This window comes from Scyliorhinus canicula, chromosome 9 (assembly GCF_902713615.1).
Source record: "Scyliorhinus canicula chromosome 9, sScyCan1.1, whole genome shotgun sequence".
Lineage (NCBI taxonomy): Eukaryota > Metazoa > Chordata > Chondrichthyes > Carcharhiniformes > Scyliorhinidae > Scyliorhinus > Scyliorhinus canicula.
Genome location: NC_052154.1, coordinates 159,878,892 through 159,902,297, shown reverse-complemented (window position 1 = coordinate 159,902,297; position 23,406 = coordinate 159,878,892). Strand labels below are relative to the sequence as shown.

Below are 23,406 nucleotides of genomic sequence, written 5' to 3'. Positions count from 1 at the left end.
AATCCGGGTTCGAATCCTGGCCCTGGGTCACTGTCCATATGAAGTTTGCACATTCTCCCCATGTCTGCGTGGGTTTCACCTCACAACCCAAAGATGTGCTGGTTAGGTGGATTGGCCACACTAAATTGCCCCTTAATTGGAAAAAGAAAAATAATTGACGACTCTAAATTTAAAAAAAAATTAACAAAGTAAAAATTGCTGTGCTTGAACTCTATCCTGGCGAATAAAAATATTGCTAATTGATAATCCAATATCCAAAGGTTGTGCAATAATGAAAGTAAAATCAGTTTTGTTTCCAGCAGCTGTGCACGGATATAGTGCTTGGAAAATGTTTTTGAAGCTTGACGTTCTCAAAACAAGGATGCACATTTTAACTTTTGGCAGTGTGGTGTCATTGATTTCAATGTCAGGTGAAGTATTACTGATTTAAGTTCTCTTTTAGTGTTTGTATAATGGCAAAATGTGGGTGAGAAGAAAAGCGTTTGGAGAGTATTTGCTTCAGTTGCAGCCAACACCTGAAAGTTAAACCAGAAATAGCTGGGAATACTAAGCAGGCAGCACCTGTGGAAAGGTTTTAGGTTTACCTTCCACCAGAACTGGAAAACGTTAATGAAGTAACAGGTTTATAACAAGGGCACAGGCAGGGGAAAGGCGGTGGGGGGGGGGGGGGGGGGGGGGGGGGGGGGGAAGGAAGTCCGTGACAGTGTGTAAAGCTGGAGTGATTAGTGACTAAAGGTCTGGGGGGGGGGGGGGGGGGGGGGGAGGGGTGATGAGTGTAATGCAAAATAAAATGCTTGTAGGACTTCGGCACTTTGTCTCCCTTTGGGAGAATTTCGCCCTTGGAGTATAATGTTCAATTCTGGTTGCGACACTACCAGAAGGATGTGGAGGCTTTAGAGAGGGTGCAGAAGAGATTTACCAGGATGGTGCCTGGTATGGAGGGCAATAGCAATGAGGAGAGGTTGAATAAACTCGGTTTGTTCTCACTGGAACGACGGAGGTTGAGGGGCAACCTGATAGAGGTCTGCAAAATTATGAGGGGCATAGACAGAGTGGATAGTCAGAGGCTTTTCCCCAGGGTAGAGGGGTCAATTACTAGGGGGAATAGGTTTAAGGTGCGAGGGGCAAGGTTTAGGGGAGATGTACGACGCAAGTTTTTTTTACACAGAATGTAGTGGGTGCCTGGAACTCGCTGCCGAAGGACGTGGTGGAAGCAGGGACGATAGTGACGTTTAAGAGGAATCTTGCCAAATACATGAATAGGATGAGGATAGAGGGATACGGACCCCGGAAGTGCAGAAGATTTTAGTTTAGACGGGCGGCATTGCCGGCACAGGCTTGGAGGGCCGAAGGGCCTGTTCCTGTGCTGTACTGCTTTTTGCTCTTTGTTGTTTGAATGTGGAGGCAGGTGGATTGGAATGTAAGAACAAGGGAATCTTATTGTGGTTCTGGACAGGAAGGTCAGACGCGTAGGAATTGGACACCTCAGGAAAAAGGAAGGCACTTTGAAGCACTGGCATCGTTAGAACAGATGCAACGGAGTTGGAGAAACTGGGAGAATGCAATGGAATCCTTATAGAAAGACAGGTGGACGAAGTGTGGCTTGCTCTGCGTTAACTCTGTTTCTCCCTCCGCAGATGCAGCCTCACTTGTTTCGTATTTCCAGATTTTTCTGTTTTTATTTCAAATAAAATAAAAACAGAAAAAACAGTAAAATACTTCAGTTTCAGTCATATTTTACTTTGGTATCAACAGGATAATAGTAAAGTCCACTTGCTACCGCTCACAAAAAACACAAATCAATTGAAGAAAACTATGGAAATTAACATTGCAGCATGCAATGGTTTCTATCTAAAACTGGCATCATAGTGAGGTCTGATCCTGTTCTCACCAGGGCCGGAATTCCCCCTTACCCGGTGGGGTGGGGGGTCCCGGTGTGTCGGAGTGGCGTGAACCACTCCGGCGTCGGGCCGCCCCAAGGTGCGGAATTCTTTTTAAAAAAAATTTTTTTTTCCTGGGGAGAGTGGCACAGGCCCGCCCGCCGATCGGTGGACCCCGATCGCGGGCCAGGCCACCGTGGGGGCACCCCCCGGGGTCAGATCACCTCGCTCCACCCCCCCCCCGACCACGGAGGCCTCCCGCGCCGCCAATCCCGCCGGTACCAGAGGTGGTTTAAACCACACCGGCGGGAAAGGCCTGTCAGCGGCGGGCCTTCGGCCCATCGCAGGCCGGAGAATTGCCGCGGGGGGGCCCGCCGACCGACGCGGTCCCCCCCCCCCACCCCCGACGAATCTCGGGGGGCGGAGAATTCGGGACATGGCGAGGGCGGGATTGACGCCGGCCCCGGGCGATTCTCCGACCCCCCGGGGGGGGTCGAAGAATTCCACCCCAGATTCCAGACAAGTCCATTCTTGATAGAGATTCTCCGCACCGTTAGGGGCTAGGCCCGCGCCGGAGTGGTTTCCACTCTGCCGGCTGGCATGAACGGCCTTTGGCGCCATGCCAGCTGGGGCCGAAAGGACTTCGCCGGCAGGCGTAAGTCCGCGCATGCGCCGGAGGGTCAGCGACTGCTGACGTCATACCAGTGCATGCGCGGAGTAGGGGAGGGCAACAGGAAAAAGAGTGCCCCCACGGCACAGGCCCGCCCGCCGATCAGTGAACCCCGATCGCGGGCCAGGCCACCGTGGGGGCACCCCCTGGGGTCAGATCACCCCGCTCCCCCCCCCGGACCACGGAGGCCTCCCGCGCCGCCAATCCCGCCGGTACCAGAGGTGGTTTAAACCACGCCGGTGGGAAAGGCCTGTCAGCGGCAGGTCTTCGGCCCATCGCGGGCTGGAGAATTGCCGCGGGGGGGCCCGCCGACCGGCGCGGTTTCCGCCCCCGCCATGTCCTGAATTCTCCGCCCCCCGAGACTCGTCTGCAATAAGTTCTGCCGGCTGACCACTCTCTGGGTAAAGAAATTTGTCCTCATCTCTGTCATAGTGTCTGCCTCTGTTAATCGTTAGTCTGATGATCTTGATAATTTGCCCATTGTAACACTATAAGAAGTTGACAATTTCTGTTGAAGCAAAGGGTTGTAATAATCTCAAATTATTCCCTCAAATAAACTCGTAGATGGAAAAACTTTGATTTTATCTTAGAAGGAAAAAGTAATTTGACACTCTTTTATCACTTGATGATCCTGAAATGAGCCATAATGTTTGATAAATTGCTTACTATTATTTTTGCCAGTATTCCTTATGTCTTTGTGCTCAAGTAAAAATATTTTCGCAAAACATACAAGAACCCAGCTGGGGTTTCCAAGAATTTGTGCAATTATAAAATGAAATTCACATTATATTCAGTTTTACTTTCGAGCACCTTGTGTCCTTTGTACTTTAATACGCCCATGGCAACACTCCAGATTACTCAAGGGCTTGTTTCTAGCCACCTTCCCACCCCTTATTTCTACCTGACTGCTCTTGTATTGAAAACACTCATTTATAATCTCTGCATGTTCTTAAAATGCTCTCTCTCACCCCCTTCCCCAACCCCCCACCCGCCACTTTATCCAAACTATTTTACAAGGTTTCAATGATTGCTTAATTATAAACCAGAAAGAAAGTGCTGAAAAATCTCAGCAGGTCTGGCAGCAACTACAGGGAGAGAAAAGAGCTAACGTTTCGAGTCCAGATGACCCTTTGTCAAAGCTACAATACACAGAAAGTGGGAAATATTTATACTTTGGAGTGAGAATGAAAGATGAGTCAAGCCACAGAAACCCAGGGAAACGGGGTGCGAATAGCCACAGAACCCATGGGGAAAGAGTGCGAATGGCAGTCCCCAGAGAGAACAAAAGGTGTGAAAGTCCAAACCCCTCAGTATCGTGAGAGATGGCTTCCCCGATCTCCAAGGCACCCAACGTGAGCACTGACCACGCTCCCCCCAAGCCGCAACACACTATGGGAGGGTCCTCCTCCAGTCCCTCCCAACACCCGCATAGGGCACCCCAGCCCAATTGCCAGTGCACAAAAAATGTCAGCTTGGCACCTTGATAGTGCCAACCTGGCAGTGCTCCATTAGCTACAGTGCCAGGCTGGCACCCAGGTGGCATTGCCAGGGTGCCATGCTGGCAGTGCTAAGCTGCCATGGGTACCACCCTGCCTAAATGTGCATGCACCTAGGGCCTCCAATCCCCTGGGAAACCCTCACGAATGCCATTCCATTTGGTCCCCATTTGTGGAGACCAGTACTGAATGGCACTTGCCCAAGGTCTCCGAAGCAAAGGGGAATGATCAGACACCTTGGGTAACTCGGGAATGTACATATTAAAATGAGACCAGCTGTCTCGCTTTATATGCAGTTTGCTGAAAAGTGATCCCACCCACAATGGGCTGGCTTTATATCGCAACGTCTCGCGAGATCGCGTTAGACCTGCCGCGAGGCGTTGCCAGCTGGGTAGATCACGGTAGCGGGATCTCCCGGCTCTTTAAGCTGTGCTGCGCCACGGCGAGCGCTTTTCAGGTGCTGCGTGGCCATAAAATCACACCATCTGCTTCCACTGTCTATCAATGGAGGGAGATGCAGAGACTCACGACTCTCTGTTAGAAAAGTCTTTTCATCTCTGTCTTAAGTGCGTGACCCCTTGGGTGGAATTTTTTGTTTGTTCAGCAGGGTACAATTAAGCAATAATTGAAACCTTAGAAAATAGATTGGGGAAAGAGGTGAGGGTGGGAGGTGTTGGGGAGGGGGTTGAGAGAGACAGAGGGAAAACATTTTAAGAACATGCAGAGATTGTAAATGAGTGCTTTCAATAAAAGAGCAGACAGGACAAAATGAGGGAGGGAAAGGTGGCTAGAAACACGCCCTTGAGTTTCCTGGAGTGTTTCCATGGGCATATTAAAGTACAAAGGACACAAGGTGCTCGAAAGTAAAACTGAATATGATGTGAATTTCATTTTACAATTGCGCAAGTTTGGAAGCTCCAAAGTGGTTCTTGTTTGTTTGTCCTAAAGATATTTATTTGAGCACAAAGACATCAGGAATACTGGCAAAAATAATGGTAAGCAATTTACCAAACATTATGGCTGAAATTATGGCTCATTTCAGATTCATCAAGTAATAAGAGTGTCAAATTACATTTTCCTTCTAAGATATAATCAAAGATCTTCCATCTACATATTGTTTCTCTGGTCAATAGCTCAAAAATCACTGAAATTTCTTTTTTGATTTTGAACCTGTGTGAACATGAAATGGAGGCATTACAACAGCATAGCATGGCACTCGCAGTCAGTTTATTTAAGGGAACAATTTGAGTTTGTTACAACCCTTTGCTTCAACTGAAATTGTCAACTTCTTATAGAGTTACAATGGGCAAATTATCAAGATCATCAGACTAATGATTAACAGAGGTAGACACTAGGACAGAGATGAGGAGAAATTTCTTCACCCAGGGAGTGGTCAGCCTGCGGAACTTATTACTACATGAAGTAGTTGAGGCCAAAAGATGCTGGATTCTCTGTCTGAGAGACTAAATGCTGACGCCGGGACTGAATTGCGAGTGTTCTACATTGCCAGGAGTGGTGCTAGTCCAGGAGTGATTCAGATCCCGTTAATGGGTTAGCAGCAGTGCCACATAGAACTTGTTCAGTTTCAATGCATGCCAACGCTCACCCCAGCCAAGATGACTGGCGGTGCTGGAGCACACCCTTCCCGCTCATGGGTTGGCTAGGGCCAGAGGGTACCTAGGGGGGTGGCCTGGGTGGACACCCATATGACCTATGGCGCTAATGTTGCCAGTGGGCAGTCAGCAGTAGACCCAGCCAGATGGCTGCCTTGTAGGCTGCAACAATGGTGGTTTATGCCCGTCCATCCTGACCCCACGGCCCTCCTTCTGACCTCCCCATTCCTCCACCCATCCCTGGCATATGTCGCCCGACCAGTAGCTCAACTGTCTGCACACTATAATGATGTTGGACCTCCTCCCTCTCCCTCAGAAACCTTGGCAACTGTTTGTCAATTTTGAATACCACAAGTGAACCTTGCTATCGGTAATTCCCCCAGTGGAGTAGGAACATCACAGGAGGTCCGGAAATTGCCAGGCCTGGCCTGTTAATGATATGCAAATGGTATTTACTGGACAATTTGCATAGCCACTCTGGCATGTTGTGTAGAACGCATTCACGTTATTGCCGAGGGACTGGAGCATGACATTCTGATGGGCGCACGGCCTCGATTTTCGTCTGGCGTGTGACTTTCCGCCCCATTGTATTTCGCGATTCCTGCGTCAGCCAACAGAGAATCCCACCCTGTATGTCTTCAAGAAGCACCTAGGGCAAAAGGGATTAAAGGATTTGGGGAATTAAGCTATTGAGTTGGATGATCAGCCATGATCATAATGAAAGGCGGAACAGGCTCGATGGGACGAATGGTCAACTCCTGCTACTCTTTTCTATGTTTCTATTTGGACTGCACTGTTTCCTTACTGGAATTCTTTTACTCGGAGAGTCACTTAAATATGGTTGTAAAAGTAGGAAGTCTGAGGATTAGGAGCAGTTCAGAATTCAGCAATAAGGATCAAGAGATTGAGTATGAGAGTAAACATGCAAGTGACATAAAAGTGAACATTAAAAGCATCTATAAAAAGAATAAAGATCTGTATAAAAAGAAAAAAGATTAGTGAAGACAAATGTAGGTCCCTTATAGTCCAAAACAAGGAAATGGCGGAGTAATTAAATAACTACATTAATTTTCTTCTCATGGCAGCACGGTAGCATTGTGGATAGAACAATTGCTTCACAGCTCCAGGGTCCCAGGTTCGATTCCGGCTTGGGTCACTGTCTGTGCGGAGTCTGCACATCCTCCCCGTGTGTGCGTGGGTTTCCTCCGGGAGCTCCGGTTTCCTCCCACAGTCCAAAGATGTGCAGGTTAGGTGGATTGGCCATGGTAAATTGCCCTTAGTGTCCAAAATTGCCCTTAGTGTTGAGTGGGGTTACTGGGTTATGGGGATAGGGTGGAGGTGTTGACCTTGAGTAGGGTGCTCTTTCAAAGAGCCGGTGCAGACTCGATGGGCCGAATAGCCTCCTTCTGCACTGTAAATTCTAACTATGAAAGACACAAATATCTTCCCGGAAATGCTGGGGGAGCAAGGGTCGAACAATATGCAGGAATTGAAGGAAATTAGTATTAGTTAAATACTGGAGAAGTTAATAGGACTGAAAGTCAATAAAATAAATAAAAGCCTAATAATTTACATCCCTGGGTATTAAAGGAGGAGGCCATAGAAATAGTGGGTTGCCATCTTCCAAAATTCTGTAAATTTTGGTACAGCGCTGGCAGATTGGAGTGTGGCAAATGTAACCCCGCTATTTAAAAAGGAGGCAGGGAGAAAACAGGTAATTGCAGACCCGGTAACCTGACATCAGTCCGGAATATGCTGGAGTCTATTATGAAGGATGTGATCAGAGCTTGCCCCCCCCCCCCCCCCCCCCCCCCCCCCCCCCCCCCCCCCCCCAGCTATCCAGAATATCTATCAATGATTTGGATGAGGGAACCAAATGTAATATTTCGAAGTTTTCTGACAACACAAAATTAGGTAGGAATATGAGTGTTGAGGAGGATATAAAGAGGTTTCAAGGGTGATTTAAATTAGTTTCACTGTGCAAATACATGGCACAGCACTGTAGCCTGGAGAAATGAAGTTATCCACATTGGAAGGAGAAACATAATGGCAGACTATTATTTAAATGATAGGTTGGGAAATATTGACATACAAAGGGCGACCTGGGTGTCCTTGTGCACCGTGCCGCGTCTTTTCGTCCGACGTCACTTCGTCCAACAACACTTCGTCCACGTCTTTTGGTCCAACGTCTTTTTGTCCGCACGTCTTTTGGTCCTATGTCTTTTTGTCTAATGCTTTTTTTTGTCAAAGACTTTTTGTAACTTGTCCAATTGTAACAATTGTCCAATTGTTGTCCAATTGCAAATAGAAATCAAGGTATAATATCTTCACTAATGCACAAAGCAAGGTATAATATGTAATAAAGGATTTTTATTACCGGTCTCTTTCCTTTAACGAGCCTCGTTAAGGTATAGTTATTATGGTTCTCTTTCCTTTAACGAGCCTCGTTAAAGGATAGTTATTATCGTTCTCTTTCGTTTAACGAGCCTCGTTATATTGTTATATCAGGAGAGATTGGTTTGACTAGGCCGGTATCCATTGGAGTTTAGAAGAATGAGATGGAATGTCATTGGAATGTATTAACATCTGGCAAAGCTGGACTGACTGGATGTAGATAGGTTGTTTCCTCTGGTTGGAGAGACTAAAACAAGGAACCACAGTCTAAGGGTACATGTTAGGCCATTGAGATGAAGAGACATTTCTGTACTTCGATGGTGGTGAACCTATGGGATTCTTTGTCCAGAAGGCTGTGGAGGCCAAGTTACTGAATATATACAAGAGGAATATATTTCTTGACACTGAAGGCATCAAGGGATATGCAGAGAGTGCGGGATCATGGCATTCAGATAGAGGATCAGCCATGATCATATTGAAGGTGCGAGTGGCCGAATGACCTACTCCTGCTCCCATTTTCTATGTTTCTACTCTGAATAAAGAGCTATGATCAGTTTACAATCATTAGTTCATTTTCATGCCATGGAAGTTGATTGGCTCTGGCCTCAGAAGATCTTGCTGTGAAAGTTCTACATATTCCTAACAATTGTTTTCAATTAAATATATGTAAGTTTCTCTTTTTAACCTTTATATAAATGTGCATATGCATCTTTTAGATAAAGCCATATTTTAGTAGTTTATTTCATTCAATGGTTTCATTACTTATTTAAAAAATCTTCTTTTAAAGACACAATAAAGCTGGACATATTTCAAAACCCACTGCAAGCATTTCGAAATGAAGATGTTCTGCTGAAGTGCGAGGTAGCTGGCTATAGTGGTGACAATATTGATCCAAATACTGTTGGAGTCCAATGGATGCTTGACAGTCATACAGAAGTATATTCTTTCATGGGAGGCGAACATGTCCCAAAGCGACCTGGAGCAAGCATGTCTGATAGTGATTTACTGAAGGGAAATGCTTCACTTTACCTTCCAAAAGTACAGTTGGCAGATGAAGGAAGCTACACCTGCACCGTGTTCATAACTCCTGAAAGTGCGAAACAGACTTCAGCGATGCAGGTGTTAGGTAAGGAACATGAAAAAAAAACACATGTGCGATACCTTTTTGTTAAATTAAGCCATAAACTCTGCAAGCCCATACTTAATGATTATTTCCTCCCAGTCGCTACCACCTCTATCCTGTAATTTTGCCATGGCAAAAAGCTTTTTTAGGCATTTATTCCTGCACCACTTCCTGTGGAAGTTACATTGCACAGCAGGCATCGTACCAGTCAGAGCCCTCCGCTGCTTAATCCCATTATGTATTTTATCATATTCGTTCCGGGGATGTGGGTGCTGCTGACTAGGCCAGTATTCATTGCCCACCCCTAATTTCCCTTGAATTGAGTGGCTTGCTGGGCCATTTCAGAGGGCATTTAAGAGTCGACCACATTGGGTCTGGAGTCACATGTAGGCCAGACCGGGTAAGGGTGGCAGATTTCCTTCCCTAAAGGGCATTAGTGAGCCAGATGGATGTGGAGCAGTGGGAGGGTCACAAAATTTAAATATGCGTCTTACTCGCTATGAAGCATTTCCTGTGCGCACATTTGCTCTGAGGTTGCACGCTGACACGTTGTCACACAGATCTGTGTTCATGTGATTGCTGCCTCTGCATTATACATCAGCTTCCACTATAAGGAGCAATTAAAAAAATACTCAGTTATATTGCTGACGGCTCGATCAGATTCAATCCACATATAGGACTCACAGACCCCATTCAGCATATCAGTTTCCCTCCTTTTACCGTGTGCACTGGCTGGTGTATGTGCCCTGACCAACTATTGGGTATTGGGGAAAGGAAATTAAAATGATCAAAGTTGGGATTTCCCAGATGAAGTTATGATCCTGTGTCTTTGTTCTCTCTGATTTGAAAGTATATGCCTGAGAAACGACTTAAGATTCTAATTCATAAAGTTCCGTTTCAAACCAGAAGCAGTTTTGTTTGTTGAAAATGTTATTGCAGCAATCACAAGTTGTATTCAAGCTTGAAAGGCTCCATTTGAGACTGCCAGAAGATAAAGGAAGGTATTTGGTTCAAATCTTAAGATTTACATTTTTTGGTTTTGTGCTAACTTATCTGTAAAACATGATCTTGCCAGCATATTGCTGTTGTGTAATTAATTAACCTACACAACATATACGTCAATTTGTATTTTCTTTCCACACAGTTCGACCAAATGTCAGTTTATCCACACGATCCATTACAATTCCGAATGGCTCAGAGGGCTCTGTGAAATGTGATGTTATTGGATTTTATCCTCAACAGTTGGACATCAGCTGGATGAAGATATCAAAGCAACGAATAGAAAATATTTCATCAATAAACTATGGAAAATATTTGTCACTAATAGTGACAAAACATTTAGTGTTTCCAGTCAGCTGAGGATCCGGCCCACAATGGAAGACAATGGTGATAAGTACAGATGTGTGGTGAAGCATTCAACATTTCCTGGCGTTTTCACAATTGAATCTGTGCTCAGCGTAACAGGTGAGCTCTACCACAAAATAAATGTGAGTGCAAGGAGAGGGTGGTAGGAAGGAGGAGGAGGTGAGAGAAAGGAAGGGGAGGAGAATGGTGGATGCATGGCAGAGAAAGGGAGATAAGGGAATGGGAAAGAGAGAACAGCTGGTATTACATTACTCCTTCAATTGGGCCGGTTTGCTCACTTGGCTAGTTAAGTGATGCAGAATGAGGCCAGCCGCATGGGTTCAATTGCCGTACTGGCTGAGGTTATTCGTGAAGGTGCCTTCTCAACCTTGCTCCTCACCTGAGGTGTGGTGATCCTCAAGTTAAACCATCACCAGTCAGCTTTCTCTCAAAGGGGAAAGCAGCTTTTGGTCATGTGGGACTATGGCAACTTTACTGTACCTTTATTTTAATAACCAATTCAAAACACTACATAATAACATAACTAGCAAGGAGGACAGAGTGGAAGCGTGACAGAGAATTAAAATGACAGGCAAGTGGAAGCTCAGGATCATACTTGTAGATTTTTAAAATTCATCCATGGCCTGTAGGGGTTGTTTATTGTCCATCCATCCAGAATTGTCCTTGGGAAGAGCACCTTCTTCAACTGCTGCAACCCACCTGGTATATATACACCCACTATGCTCTTAGGTGGGGAGTTCCAGGACTCTGTGGTAGTGAAGGAATGACAAAATATATTGGCAAATCAGAGTGGTGTGTGACTCGGCGAAGTGCTTGCAGGTCGTGGTGTTCCCTTGTGTTTGCTGCCTCTGTTTTTCTAGATGGCGGAGTTCACGATTTGGAAGATGTTGCTGCAGTAGCCTTGCTGCAGTGAATCCTGTGGATGGTACACGGTGCTGCTGCCACTGTGTGGCATTGGTGGGTGGAGTGAAGGTGCCAATCAAACAGGCTGCTTTGTCCTGGACGGTGTCAAGCTTGTTAATTATTTTTGGAGTTGCACTCTCCAGGCAAGTGAGGAGTATTTTGTCACACTCCTGATTTGTGCCTTTTACAAGATGGGACAGGATTTATGGTGGCAGGAGGTGTGTTACTCGACACAGAATGGTCTCAATTAGATTCCCTCTTGTTGGAGTTGGTTATAGTCTGTCAAATGTCTGGTACGAATGTTACTTGCCACTTATCAGCCCAAGCCTCTATGTTGTTCCGGTCTTGCTTCACACTGACATGGACAGCTTCATTATCAGAGCTATGAACGGAACTGAATGATTTTTTTTTGTTTCTGTTGTTATAACGATGGAAGATCATTGATGAAGGGACTGATGATGGTTGGGCGGCATTGCCCACATGTACACCTGCATTGATGTCATGGGGTTGAGATGATTGGCTTCCAACAACCACAATGATGTTTTTTTATGTTGGATATGGCCAGTGAGAGTTTCCCCTCAATTCTCATTGACTCTGGGCGTGATTCAGGGGACTTAAAACAAAGTCCACTTTCGGGCACGTTTGGTAGAGTGATTCTCGATGGCTGAAACACCAGGAATCACCCTGCTAATCATCTGCACTTTGCCGTTTTGGGGAGTATCTCCCTGTTGAGGCCGCACTTCGAGTGATTCCCTGCTGGCGAACATGACCTTGGGAAACAGGCACACATGCATGATGCGGACTGGATGGTGAGAGACAAACTGGACATTGAGGGACTGGTGTCCCTTGCAGTTCAAAAATAGAGTAATGCCACCACGGGGAATCCAGAGACATGTATGCCTGCTAAGCTGGCGAAGCTCATGGCTCTGGCGTCGTGGCTCGCCTGGTCCCTGGATATGTGCATATGGACCCCCACAAATAGCGCATTTTTTTTAATAAATGTTTTTTATTGGGTTTTTGAACAAAGTATATTTATAGTTATGTACACAGAATAAAATATATATATATAGAAGAGAAGAAAACACAAAAAGAAATTGGGAGGGTATTATGCACTAGCTCAACAACAGCAAATCTGTACAGGCAGCAATATTATTTTTAACACATAAGTAGGCACCTGTTTGTGGGGCGGGGAACTGGGGAGGTACATATACATTTGGGTGTCGGAGAAACCCTTACATTAGTTATGTCCAATGCAGAGAGGGCAATATGAGAATGGATCTGGTGTTGGTGTTGTTACTTACTTGTTGTTACTCCGGACGGTGTTTGCTGCCGTTGTCTTCTCGCGTTCACCTCCGTTTCAGCCATTCGTCCTGTATTTTCTTTGCTCTCTGTTCCTGTATTTGCTAAGTTTGTTATCGTTTCCTGTGCCCTCCTTCCGGCTATCATTCCCTTGCCTCCCCCCCCCCCCCCCCCACCTCTCTGGTTCCCCTCTACTGTTCCCTGTCTCCTCCCTCCCCCCCTCCCCCTTCTGCCCCCTTACCCCCTCACCCCTCCCTTTCTCCTGTGGTTTGCCTTTCTTTTCTCTTAGGTTGAGCTGTTCCCCCCCCCTCCGGTCTATCCCTCCCTCTCACGCCTTGCCTACTTTTGCCTGATTCTTGGCTACCTGGCTATTCGCTGCTTGTTCGTTGGCCACAAACAGGTTCCGGAACAATTGGGTGAATGGCTCCCACGTTCTGTGGAAGCCATCGTCTGACCCTCGGATGGCAAATTTGATTTTTTTTGGAGAGATTCTGAGAGGTCAGTCAGTCAGTCTGCAGCTCTGGGCAGTGCTGCTGACCACCAGCCGACCAGGATTCTACGGCGGGCGATCAGGGAGGCAAAGGCAAGGGCGTCTGCCCTCCTCCCCAGGAATAGATCTGGCTGGTCTGATACCCCAAAGACTGCCACTTTCGGGCATGACTCCACCCTCATCCCCACCACTTTGGGCATTGCCTCGAAGAAGGCTGTCCAGTACACCGCAAGTCTGGGACGTGACCGGAACATGTGGGTGTGGTTGGCCAGGCCACCTTGGCACCGTTCACATCTATCCTCCACCTCCGGGAAGAACCTACTCATACGGGTCCTTGTTAAGTGGGCTCTATGTACCATTTTAAGTTGCGTCAGGCTGAGTCCTGTGCACGTGGAGGTGGAGTTGATCCTATGCAGTGCTTCGCTCCAGAGTCCCCACCTTATTTCAATCCCCATTTCCCAGGTCATCCTCCCATTTCTTTCTTGTTGCTTCCAGTACGGTGTCGGCCCTTTCTAGCAGTCGGTCATACATGTCGCTACAGTTCCCTTTATCCAGGATGCTTGCGTCCAGTAACTCTTCCAGTAATGTCTATCGTGGCGGTTGTGGGTACGTCCTTGTATCCTTTCGTAGGACGTTTTTGAGTTGCAGGGACCTTAGCTCGTTCCCCCTGGCTATCTGGAATTTCTCTTGTCAGTTCGTCCAGTGTTGCGATCCTTCTGTCCATAAATAGGTCCCTGACTGTCAGTGTCACTCCGTCCTGTCCCCACTTTTTAAAGGTGGTGCAGTCAGCGCCAGCGTGAACCTATGGTTGTTACAGATGGGAGCTTTGTCCAACATTTTGATCAGGCCGAATTGCTGCCATAATTGGTTCCAGGACTGAAGGGTGGCTATCACCACTGGGCTGTTGGAGTGTTTTTTGAGTGGGAATGGGACTGCCGCCGTGGCAAGGGCCCGGAGGAAGGTCCCCTTGCAGGAGGCCTCTTCCGCGCGCACCCACTTGGCTTCTAGCTCCTTAATCCATCCCCCTGTTCGCTCGGCTGTCACCGCCCAGTGGTCGAATTGTAGGTTTGGGAGGGCTAGCCCCCCCCCCCCGGATTTTGTTTTTTGTAGGATCTTCTTTGGGATCCTAGCATTATTCCCCTCCATACGAACGCCATTGGATCCTGTACACAGTTGAACCCCCCCCCCCCACTGATTAGTCGGTGCGTCGCTATATCGGGGATTTCTGCCATGGTCTTTTTGATGAAGCTCGTGTCGTCCCAGTTGGGCGCGTACACGTTAACTAGTACTTACCAGTGCCCCATCTAGGGCCCCGCTGACGATGACGTACAGTCCCCCTGGGTCCATAACTGTCTTTGTCGTCCTAAACATCGTTCTCTTGCTGATCAGTATTAAATAGTGCATCTGTGACCTCTCTTTTGCACTTGTGTGTGACTGATGGGAGATGCCACACCGGTCACCGTACAGTCATGAAGGGCAGCAAAGCCTGCGAGTGAGTCCACCCCACCAAATGCCAATACTGAACCCCAACGTCACCTGCCCCCCCTCACCCCCAGCACCGAGTTGAACTTATCTGGGTCCCCCGTGTTCTGCCCACTGCCCTCTCTGCGACTGCAATGTAATGATGACCAGAGCGTTCACCTGCAATATCCCCTTCAGATGAGGTGACCAGGTTCTCATTTTTATACAGCTGTTGTTAATTGCAGCGGCGTGACGTCATGCTGGCTACAGATGAATATTCAGTGAATGGGGAAGTCCCGGTGAGAGGGCTCGCTAAAGATATTATGATGTATTAACATGTGGTTCCTGTCTTTCCGTGTGTAGGAGCATTTCCAAGGACTGAGTATTGAGCTAGCTTTTACGTGGGGTTCCTCAATCTTCTCAATCAGCTGAACACACAGACTTGCAGACACATCAACTGGTTAAGATGGCTTCATTTTTCCAAGCTTGGCCCATGTACGTGAGAGAGTGTTCTGGATAAATGCCAAAACCACTCTGCTTGACACTGGCACAGACACCCCAATTATAGTTTTCCAAAAATCAGTAGCCAATTATCTTTTTCCAATTAAGGGGCAATTTAGCATGGCCAATCCACCTGACCTGCACATCTTTGGGTTGTGGGGGTGAAACCCACGCACACACGGGGAGAATGTGCAAACTCCACACAGACAGTGGCCCAGGGCCATGATTCGAACCCGGTCCTCAGCGCTGTAGGCAGTAATGCTAACCACTGTGCCACTGAGCTGCCCACAGCTCATGATTTAACCCCATCCTGCCACCTGGTGTTTGCTAAGATACTTTATCTGTTATAAAGTTGTTTTTTGTCCATTCCCTTCTCATTGTTCATTTAGGGGCAGGATGCTAAAGTTGGTTCCCCTTTACACCATGGATCATGTGAGACAGGATATTGAGGGCATTGATAAGAACAGTTTACTGAGCTGACCATGTTATTGGTGACCACACTATTTTTGTCTAACCCTGTTTGTTTTAAAAACATGGGCAAGTTAGCTAGCTTAAATCCCATCATGCATTTTGGCCACTGCTTTTAGCAAGAAGTTGAATGCTTATTACTTCACTATCCTAAAAGTACATGTTTAATGTTTAACAATATTACTGGGTATACTTTCTATGATTAGACTCAATCCTTAATAAACCAACTTATGTAGAACTATTCTAGTGTTATCCTAGCTATCTGGTTTAAGGGGTCTCAACTCAGGACACCCCCATTCACCGTGGCGGGATTCTCGTTACACCACGGGCCAGAGGCCTGGAAAATGGTAATGCGCAATCTCGCCGGCCACAATTGTGTTTCCTGATTCTTACTGTATTTTCCGTCCACGCCTTCGTTCTCGCTGAAGGCTAACCGGGGCTCAAAATTCCACCCAAATTTCTGTTTCGTCCACAGATGCTGCCAGACCTGCTGCGTTTCTGCAGCATTTTATGTTTTTATATCCTCTGTACTACGTCCTTTGTACCTACTTCAGAATGGCGATAGTGTGATCTGATCAAAGTACTATAAAGTTTCATGATTACCTGCTTGGATTTGTGTTCTGCTGTTTTGTCTGTTTAGTTAAACATGTATGACCTTTGTTGATTTCTACTTTGAATTTTCTGGACTTCTTCCTTATTGACATCACTCGGACTCTTTGCTTACTTTCAGTTTTGTGATAATCCAGGACCCATGAGTAGGAAGGCTAAGGTGATTTATTTACACCACAAAAGTAAAACCACTGCTACAGCATACAGCAATAGAGTCCTAACCCAGGACTGCAAGCTCTCCCTGCCCAGGTTTGGGCCAGAATTTAAAGGGCACGGTTATTTTTTTTTAAAGTACCCAATTATTTTTTCCACTTAAGGGGCAATTTAGCGTGGTCAATCCACCTACCCTGCACATCTTTGGACTGTGGGGGCAAAATCCATGGCAGACAAGGGGAGAACATGCAAACTCCTCACGGACAGTGACCCAAAGGCGGGATCGAACCTGGGTCCTCGGCGCCATGAGGCAGCAGTGCTAACCACTGCGTCACCGTGCGCTGCCCCTGAATGTGCACAGTTAATGTGTTCCAGCTAGGTGGGCTTCAGTCCGCCACTAGGGAAACTCGAACTCCATGAGCCCTATGGGGAGAACTGTTAGTGCTCCTCTGTGGTCCGCACGGGGTTAACACGTCCATCTACCCCCAAGATATACAGTGGATGGGGGATCGTCTCTTCCACTAGAAGCGTCAAAGGTCACTGCTGGGGGCTCTTTCTTAACAGTGACCTCTGGCTGGGGTTCTGTCCCCTCTACTTTCACTTTGGAGCTGAGACTCCGACATCTTGCTGACTGACTCTCGAGGCCAGCTTGTAGGCCAGTACGGTTACTTTGAGGGTGCCATTTTACCAGGAATAGTTTCCTCAGTGGGGGGTTCCCTGCTTCTGAGGTGGTCTATATTGTTTTCGTAAGCTTTTCTCTTTGGTTTTCACCTTTTATAAGACATGGTCCATTTTCTCTATTAAGACTCCCAGAATCCAAGGGGAGCCATCGCCAAAGTTACGGACGTGTTCGCTGTCTCCTGGCCTAAAGACTCTGTCGGGTCTCCAACTGTCGTAGATTTTTGTCTGGGCTTCATCTCTGCCTTCCCGCTTATGTTGGGGAACATTAAGCTGAGTCTGGTCTGGAGGCACTGACCCATTAATAGTTCTGCTGGCACACTCTCGTTGTTGTATGTGGCATGGTTCTATCTGTGCTAGTTTTGTCTCGAGTGAGCCTGTGGTTTGTTTTTTCATGCTGCTCTTAAATGTTTGGACCGCCCATTTGGCTAGGCCCTTTGAGGATGGGTGATATGGTGCCTTACGGATGTGCTTCATAAAGCCTGGAAGTACCCATTGGTGAACAGAGTCAGGTTGCCCATTCCAAGGAACTCCGGTATTCCACGGGTGCTGAATGACTGCCGGAGTCTCTCAACAATGGTGCTGGAGGTAGTGGCGGCCATCTGATTGGGCACTGATTGCGGGACGATCACTTGGGCTCTCCATAGGATAAAGCCATCTTCCACTCTTAGTTCCTGGTGTTTTGTGAGGAAGGGTTTTAAGTCCTCTGTGGGGTGTCCTTTTAATCTGTCACTTAGGATGATATGGCATAGCTTTGTCAGTGAATGAAATGAAATGAAAATCGCTTATTGTCACAAGTAGGCTTCAAATGAAGTTACTGTGAAAAACCCCTAGTCGCCACATTCCGGCGCCTGTTCGAGGAGGCTGGTATGGGAATTGAACCGTGCTGCTGGCCTGCCTTGGTCTGCTTTCAAAGCCAGCGATTTAGCCCAGTGTGCTAAACCAGCCCCTGAAGGATCCTTTTGGGCCTAATTTTGGATTCCCGGGCAATGCTTGAAAGAGAACTCGTACTCAGCCATAAATAGTGCTCTGGGTTGGATTTGGGCCAAGTCAATAGGAAGGATTGCTTTGTCCTCTTGAAAGAGGTCCAATAGAGGTTCGTAGCCTATGATGATAGTAAGGTATTGTCTGTAGACGTATTGACGAAACTTCTTTCTTGTGAGTATCACGGCCAATCCCTCTTTTTCAATTTGTACCTTATCTCCTCTCTGCATCTGCAAAGGTCCTAGATGGATACATGATTGGCATCTTGCTGCCATCGTCCCATCAATGAGATAGTCCGCTGCTACTCCATAAGGAAAGGCATCGCATGTTGATATGAGTGGTCTTGAGGGGTCAGAATGTGTCAATATGTTAGATGACAATAGATTTTTATTTACCCTTGTGAAAGCTTCATCTTGTTTGGTGTTTGCCACAACCACTTTTGATTATTTTTTAACAGCGTGTGCAGGGCCAGCAAGGTGGTGAGATTAGGTATAAATTTCCGTAATCGTTTATGAGGCTGAGGAACGACTTTAGTTCCATTGTGTTGGAGTCCTTTGATAGCCTTTAACTTGTCTTCTACGGGGTGTAGCCTGTCCTTGTAACATGGTACCCAAGGTTCGTTACCTCGTGAGCTTGCAACATACATTTTTTGCTTTTAAGGCAGACATCTGTGTTCGAGAATCGCTGTAAGACTTCCTCCAATTTTTCCAATGTTCCTTCTCGGTGGTTTCTGAGATTAATATGTCATCCAGGTATATGGCCACCCTGGGAAATTCTTGAAGGATATTTTCCATTACCCTCTGGAAACTAGTGTATACTGATGATACTCTGAGAGGTAGGCAAGTATGTTTGTATCACTACTTGTGGGTATTAATTGTAATGTATTTTCTAAATATAACATCAAGCTCCAGCTGGAGGTGTACATGGCTCATATCTATTTTTGTGACTATGTGTTTCCAGCCAGTTTTGCGAATAGGTCCTTGATGTGTGGTACAGGGTACCGGTCTAGAGAGAAGGCTCTGTTGATGGTCATCTTGTAGTCACCGCAAAGGCGGATCGACTTGTCAGGCTTCAATACTGGGACCACAGGTGCAGCTCATTCTTCGAATTGTACCAAGCATATCATGCCTTGCTTCTCTAGTTGCTTCAATTCGATCTCTACTTTGGTGAGTTAGGTGTAGGGGACTGGCCGTGCGCTGAAGTACTTGGGTAGGGTCTCTGAGTCAACACAGATTTTCACCCTGGCATTTTTAATATTTCTGAGACTTTCCTGGAATACCTCAGGATACTTCCCTTTGACTTTGTATAGGTTTCTGGCGCCCATCTTAAAAATCTGTTACCAATCCAGATGGATTTTCTGCAGACAGTCTCTTCCCAGAAGGCTGGGTCCTGGTTCTTGTACTGCTATTAAGGGAAGTCGGACTGTTTGTTGCCCATGTGTGACTGGAGTCACTGTGGTTGCCATGCTACGTAATGGCTCCCCTTTTTATGTGGCCAACCTGGCTCAAGTATCTTGCAGGCCCAGGTCGAAATGCCCACTGTGAGTCGCCTCAAAGTCTGTTCCCCTATAATGGAGACAGTGGCTCCTGTGTCTACTTCCATGTCCAGGGCGTGACCAAATGACCTGGGGATTTATCTGGATTGGGGTCACATTGGGGGCAGTGATGCAATTCAATTGCATTAGCTCTTCCTGTTCTGGCTGCTTGATTTGTAAAGCCCCCTGGCCTGAGGTAGCTTTGTCTTCCGGCATGGATGCTGCACGTTTTGTCAATTTTGGAGGCTTTGCCTTGGGGGTGCCTGATGACCACAAGTGTGGTAACTCTACGATTGCTCTTCATTGTCCTCCAGGGATGTATCCCATCTGTTTCTGATGTCTCATGGCTGTCGATCCCTCTCTTTATATATTGTGCCTGACTGTTGACTTGGTGGCGGGTGGATCATGTGTATACTGTCCGTAGGGAAACCGAGTCTCCTGTATGGAGGTCACCCGACGCTGAGGAAGCTGTAATCCATGAAAGCCTGGAGTTCCTGGGCCCCTTCTTCAGCGTTTTGGCAAGACAGTGCCAATTTTATGTGTCTTTTAAGGTCTAGGGTAGGTTTCGTCTGCAGTTTCCTCTGGGTTGCAATATTATTTATCTGATATGCTAATTGCTCCTGAAGTATCTCTGAGAGGGATGGTCTGTACTCAACAGTGTTCCGCCAGTTTCCAAACTCTTGTCAGGAATTCCATTATTGATTCTCTGGCGATTCTTCGAGCTGTGTTGAATCTTTAACAATGCAGTATCTCAGATGGTTTTCGGAATAGTGGTTTGCCACTAGGTCTATCAGCTCATTGAAGGACATTGAGTCCGGGACTGCCAGGAAGATCAGGCTTTTAATGATGCCAAACATTGAGGCTTCGCAAGTGGTCAGGAGAATCACCTTCTATTGGTTTCCACCTTCTATGCCATTTGTCCTAAAATAAATATTGCATTATTTTGTCATACTGGGACCAATCTTCCACACCCATATCAAATGGTTCTATCTTACCAAATAGTGGATCTTTCTGATTCTCTTAATCTTTTACTTATGGAATCGTTTGACGATGGAAAGGCTGTCCAGAATCTTTTTCTTGCTCCTCATCGCCAGTGTGATAATCCAGGAGACAGCAGGAAGGCTAATATAGTTTATTTACAATACAAAAGTGAAGCGTACAGCAACAGAGTCCCAACCCGGGACTACTAACTCTCCCGGTCCAGGTTAGGGGCAGCATTTAAAGGGCTCAGTTAATAAGTTCCAGCTGGGTGGGCCTCCATGCGCTACCAGGGAAGCTTACACTCCACAGGCGCCACAGGGAGATCTATTAGTGATCCCCTGTGGCCCTCAGTTATCACAAGTTTCATTCTTAACTATTTCAACATTGTTCAATTAGAATATTTATGGTTATTTTTCCTTGTTACACGTAGCATGTTAATTGATTATTAGGTTAGTACGGTATGGATAATGCTCAAGTTTACTCCTACTTATCAATTCCATCCTTTTACACACAATTAAAGTTAGATTAATGGCCTGGTCTATTATTGTGTTGTCACCCTTTTTGATTACTGCTGGCACAATATTATTCTGTTTCAATCTTCTGGAACTTCTCTAATATGATGGATTCCATCCTGATGATTATTATTGTGTCACAAATCTGCTTCCTAATCTCTCAGAACACTCTGAGATAAATATCGCCTAGCACTTTTGATTTATTTGCTTGAAGCACTTTTAACATTCTTAAGACATCCGTCACATTTATACCTCAGTAATTGATTTTATTTGAAAAAAGAAACTATCGGGAATGCAAGCTGCTCATATCTTCCTTGTGAATAATTGAAGGAAGCAATCATTGATAGTATTTACATTTTATTTCTCCTAGTTAGTCTTGATTCTAATTGTTTTCGACGCTCTTACTATTGTTCTGAGGAACTGAGAGTTAACACCAAATCTGCTTGAGAACTCTGTTAAATAGCATGGGCGGGATTCTGCGTCCCACCGCACCAGGGGCTGGATTCTCCGTTTGGGAGACTAAGTACTGACACCAGCGGAGCATGTGTGGTCTTTCACGACCGAAAAATTAGCGTGAAATCCTCACCGATTCTGGCACCGGTGAGGGACTAGCTGTGGTGCCAACTGAGAACGGCTGGGCCCCTCGCCTTGCATGCGCACGACTGACGACCTGCACCGGTCGCGCCATACAACATGGCGTCGGCCGTGCGTAAACCCAACCTGCCATCCGCGACCACACAGCCCAACCCTTGGCCACCCCCTGGCCGCCCCCCATCAGTCCTCCCAGCCCTAGTAGAAGCCCCCCCGGCCAGCTACATGGATCCCGCCAAGTGTGGCGGCGTTGGACACAGTCTGTAACCGACACGTAAGGTTCCTTACCGCTGGGACCACACGTGGCCCACACCGTTGGGAACACAACCCATCGTGGGTGGAGCATCGCAGGTGGGCCAGTTGATGATGTGCCAACGCTCTTGAAATGGCGTGCAGCACACGGCACGATGGCCGCAGTTTGGAGGGGGTGGAACATGGCGAACCGGCGTCAAACCGACGCTGGCCACGATTTCAGCGTTGAAACCCATCCTCTGCCCGATTACAGATCACGATTTTGGCGTCAGGCTACAGAGGATTCTGCCCAGATATCTATTGCGGCGCCCCCCCCGGGATTCTCTGTCTCACCAGCCGACCAGTGCTGTTTCCCATTATGGGTAGCCCCACGTATCGGGATATTCCCTGGCTGCCGGTGCAACGGAGAATCCGACAGCGGAGAATCCGACAGCGGAGAATCTGGCTCCGTTCTCATGACCAACTCCCCAAAAGCTTTAAATTCATTTAAATACCTATTTATACAAATATTCTTGAACTTTTACAGAATTGAAGAATCATTCGTATACTATTGCAGCTATAATCTGTGTCTCGGCATTATTAGGCATACTTGGCTTTGGAATTTACGTTTGGAGAAAGTATTCAAAAGGTAAGACACTTGCTTAACCTTCTAAATGAGTGAAAAGATCTGTTATCAATTTATGTTCTCTAACTCATTCTTAAGCGATGGGAGCTTTAAGCAATGTCAGCATTTATTGCCCATCTCTCCTTGTCTCATAAAGATGCTGGTGAACCTTCATTTTGTATCCCTCGAGGGTGGTTTAGCTCACTTGGCTAGACAGCTGGTTTGCGATTCGAAGCCAGGCCAGCAGTGATGGTTCAATTCCTATATCGGCTGAGGTTATTCATGATGGCTTGCCTTCTCAAACTTGCCTCTCACACATGGTGATGCTCAGTTTAAATCACCATGTCAGCTTTATCGGGCAGCACGGTAGCACAAGTGAATAGCACTGTGGCTTCACAGAGCCAGGGTCCCAGGTTCGATTCCCTGCTGGGTTACTATCTGTGTGGAGTCTGCACATCCTCCCCGTGTGTGCGTGGGTTTCCTCCGGGTACTCTGGTTTCCTCCCACAGTCCAAAGATGTGCAGGTTAGGTGGATTGGCCCTGATAAATTGCTCTTATTGACCAAAAACGTTAGGCTCAGGTTACGGGGATAGGGTGGAAGTGAGGGCTTAAGTCGGTCGGTGCGGATTCGATGGACCGAAAGGCCTGTATGTTCTATGAAGTCTGTCTGATGATGGCACTTCCATAATGATCTTGATTAGGCTAGACTTGAATTTTTAGCCCATGATGATGAAGCAACATAATATATCCACGGCATAATGATATGTGATTTAAGTGGGAACATGGAGGTGCGAGTTTGTGGATTTGGAAGGTATTGTTCAAGAACCCTTTGTGAATTTCTGCAG

At 46.7% G+C, this 23,406-nt stretch overlaps 2 protein-coding genes across 2 annotated transcripts in view; both read left to right on the top strand.

Annotated features, from left to right (window-relative positions):
- Positions 1 to 328: 328 nt before the first annotated feature.
- Positions 329 to 22,573, top strand: LOC119970955 (natural cytotoxicity triggering receptor 3 ligand 1-like). Its single transcript, XM_038806067.1, has 4 exons — positions 329 to 410; positions 8,841 to 9,179; positions 10,321 to 10,640; positions 22,484 to 22,573. The coding sequence occupies exons 1-3, from the start codon at positions 329 to 331 to the stop codon at positions 10,533 to 10,535; spliced, it is 636 nt and encodes a 211-aa protein (XP_038661995.1). The 3' UTR covers positions 10,536 to 10,640; positions 22,484 to 22,573.
- LOC119970954 (dentin sialophosphoprotein-like) overlaps positions 10,550 to 23,406 on the top strand; it is a 165,850-nt gene continuing 152,993 nt past the window's right edge. The window contains exons 1-2 of the mRNA XM_038806066.1: positions 10,550 to 10,640; positions 22,484 to 22,585. Coding sequence (XP_038661994.1) covers positions 10,550 to 10,640; positions 22,484 to 22,585 — 193 coding nt within the window. The remainder of the gene's footprint in view (positions 10,641 to 22,483; positions 22,586 to 23,406) is intronic.

Excerpts from the sequence above, each read along its gene's own strand:
- LOC119970955 (XM_038806067.1), top strand. The coding sequence starts at position 329 with ATGTTTTTGAAGCTTGACGTTCTCAAAACAAGGATGCACATTTTAACT. Across the intron at positions 411-8,840 it reads GTCATTGATTTCAATGTCAG|ACACAATAAAGCTGGACATA; the intron begins GTGAAGTATTAC and ends CTTCTTTTAAAG. Across the intron at positions 9,180-10,320 it reads TTCAGCGATGCAGGTGTTAG|TTCGACCAAATGTCAGTTTA; the intron begins GTAAGGAACATG and ends CTTTCCACACAG.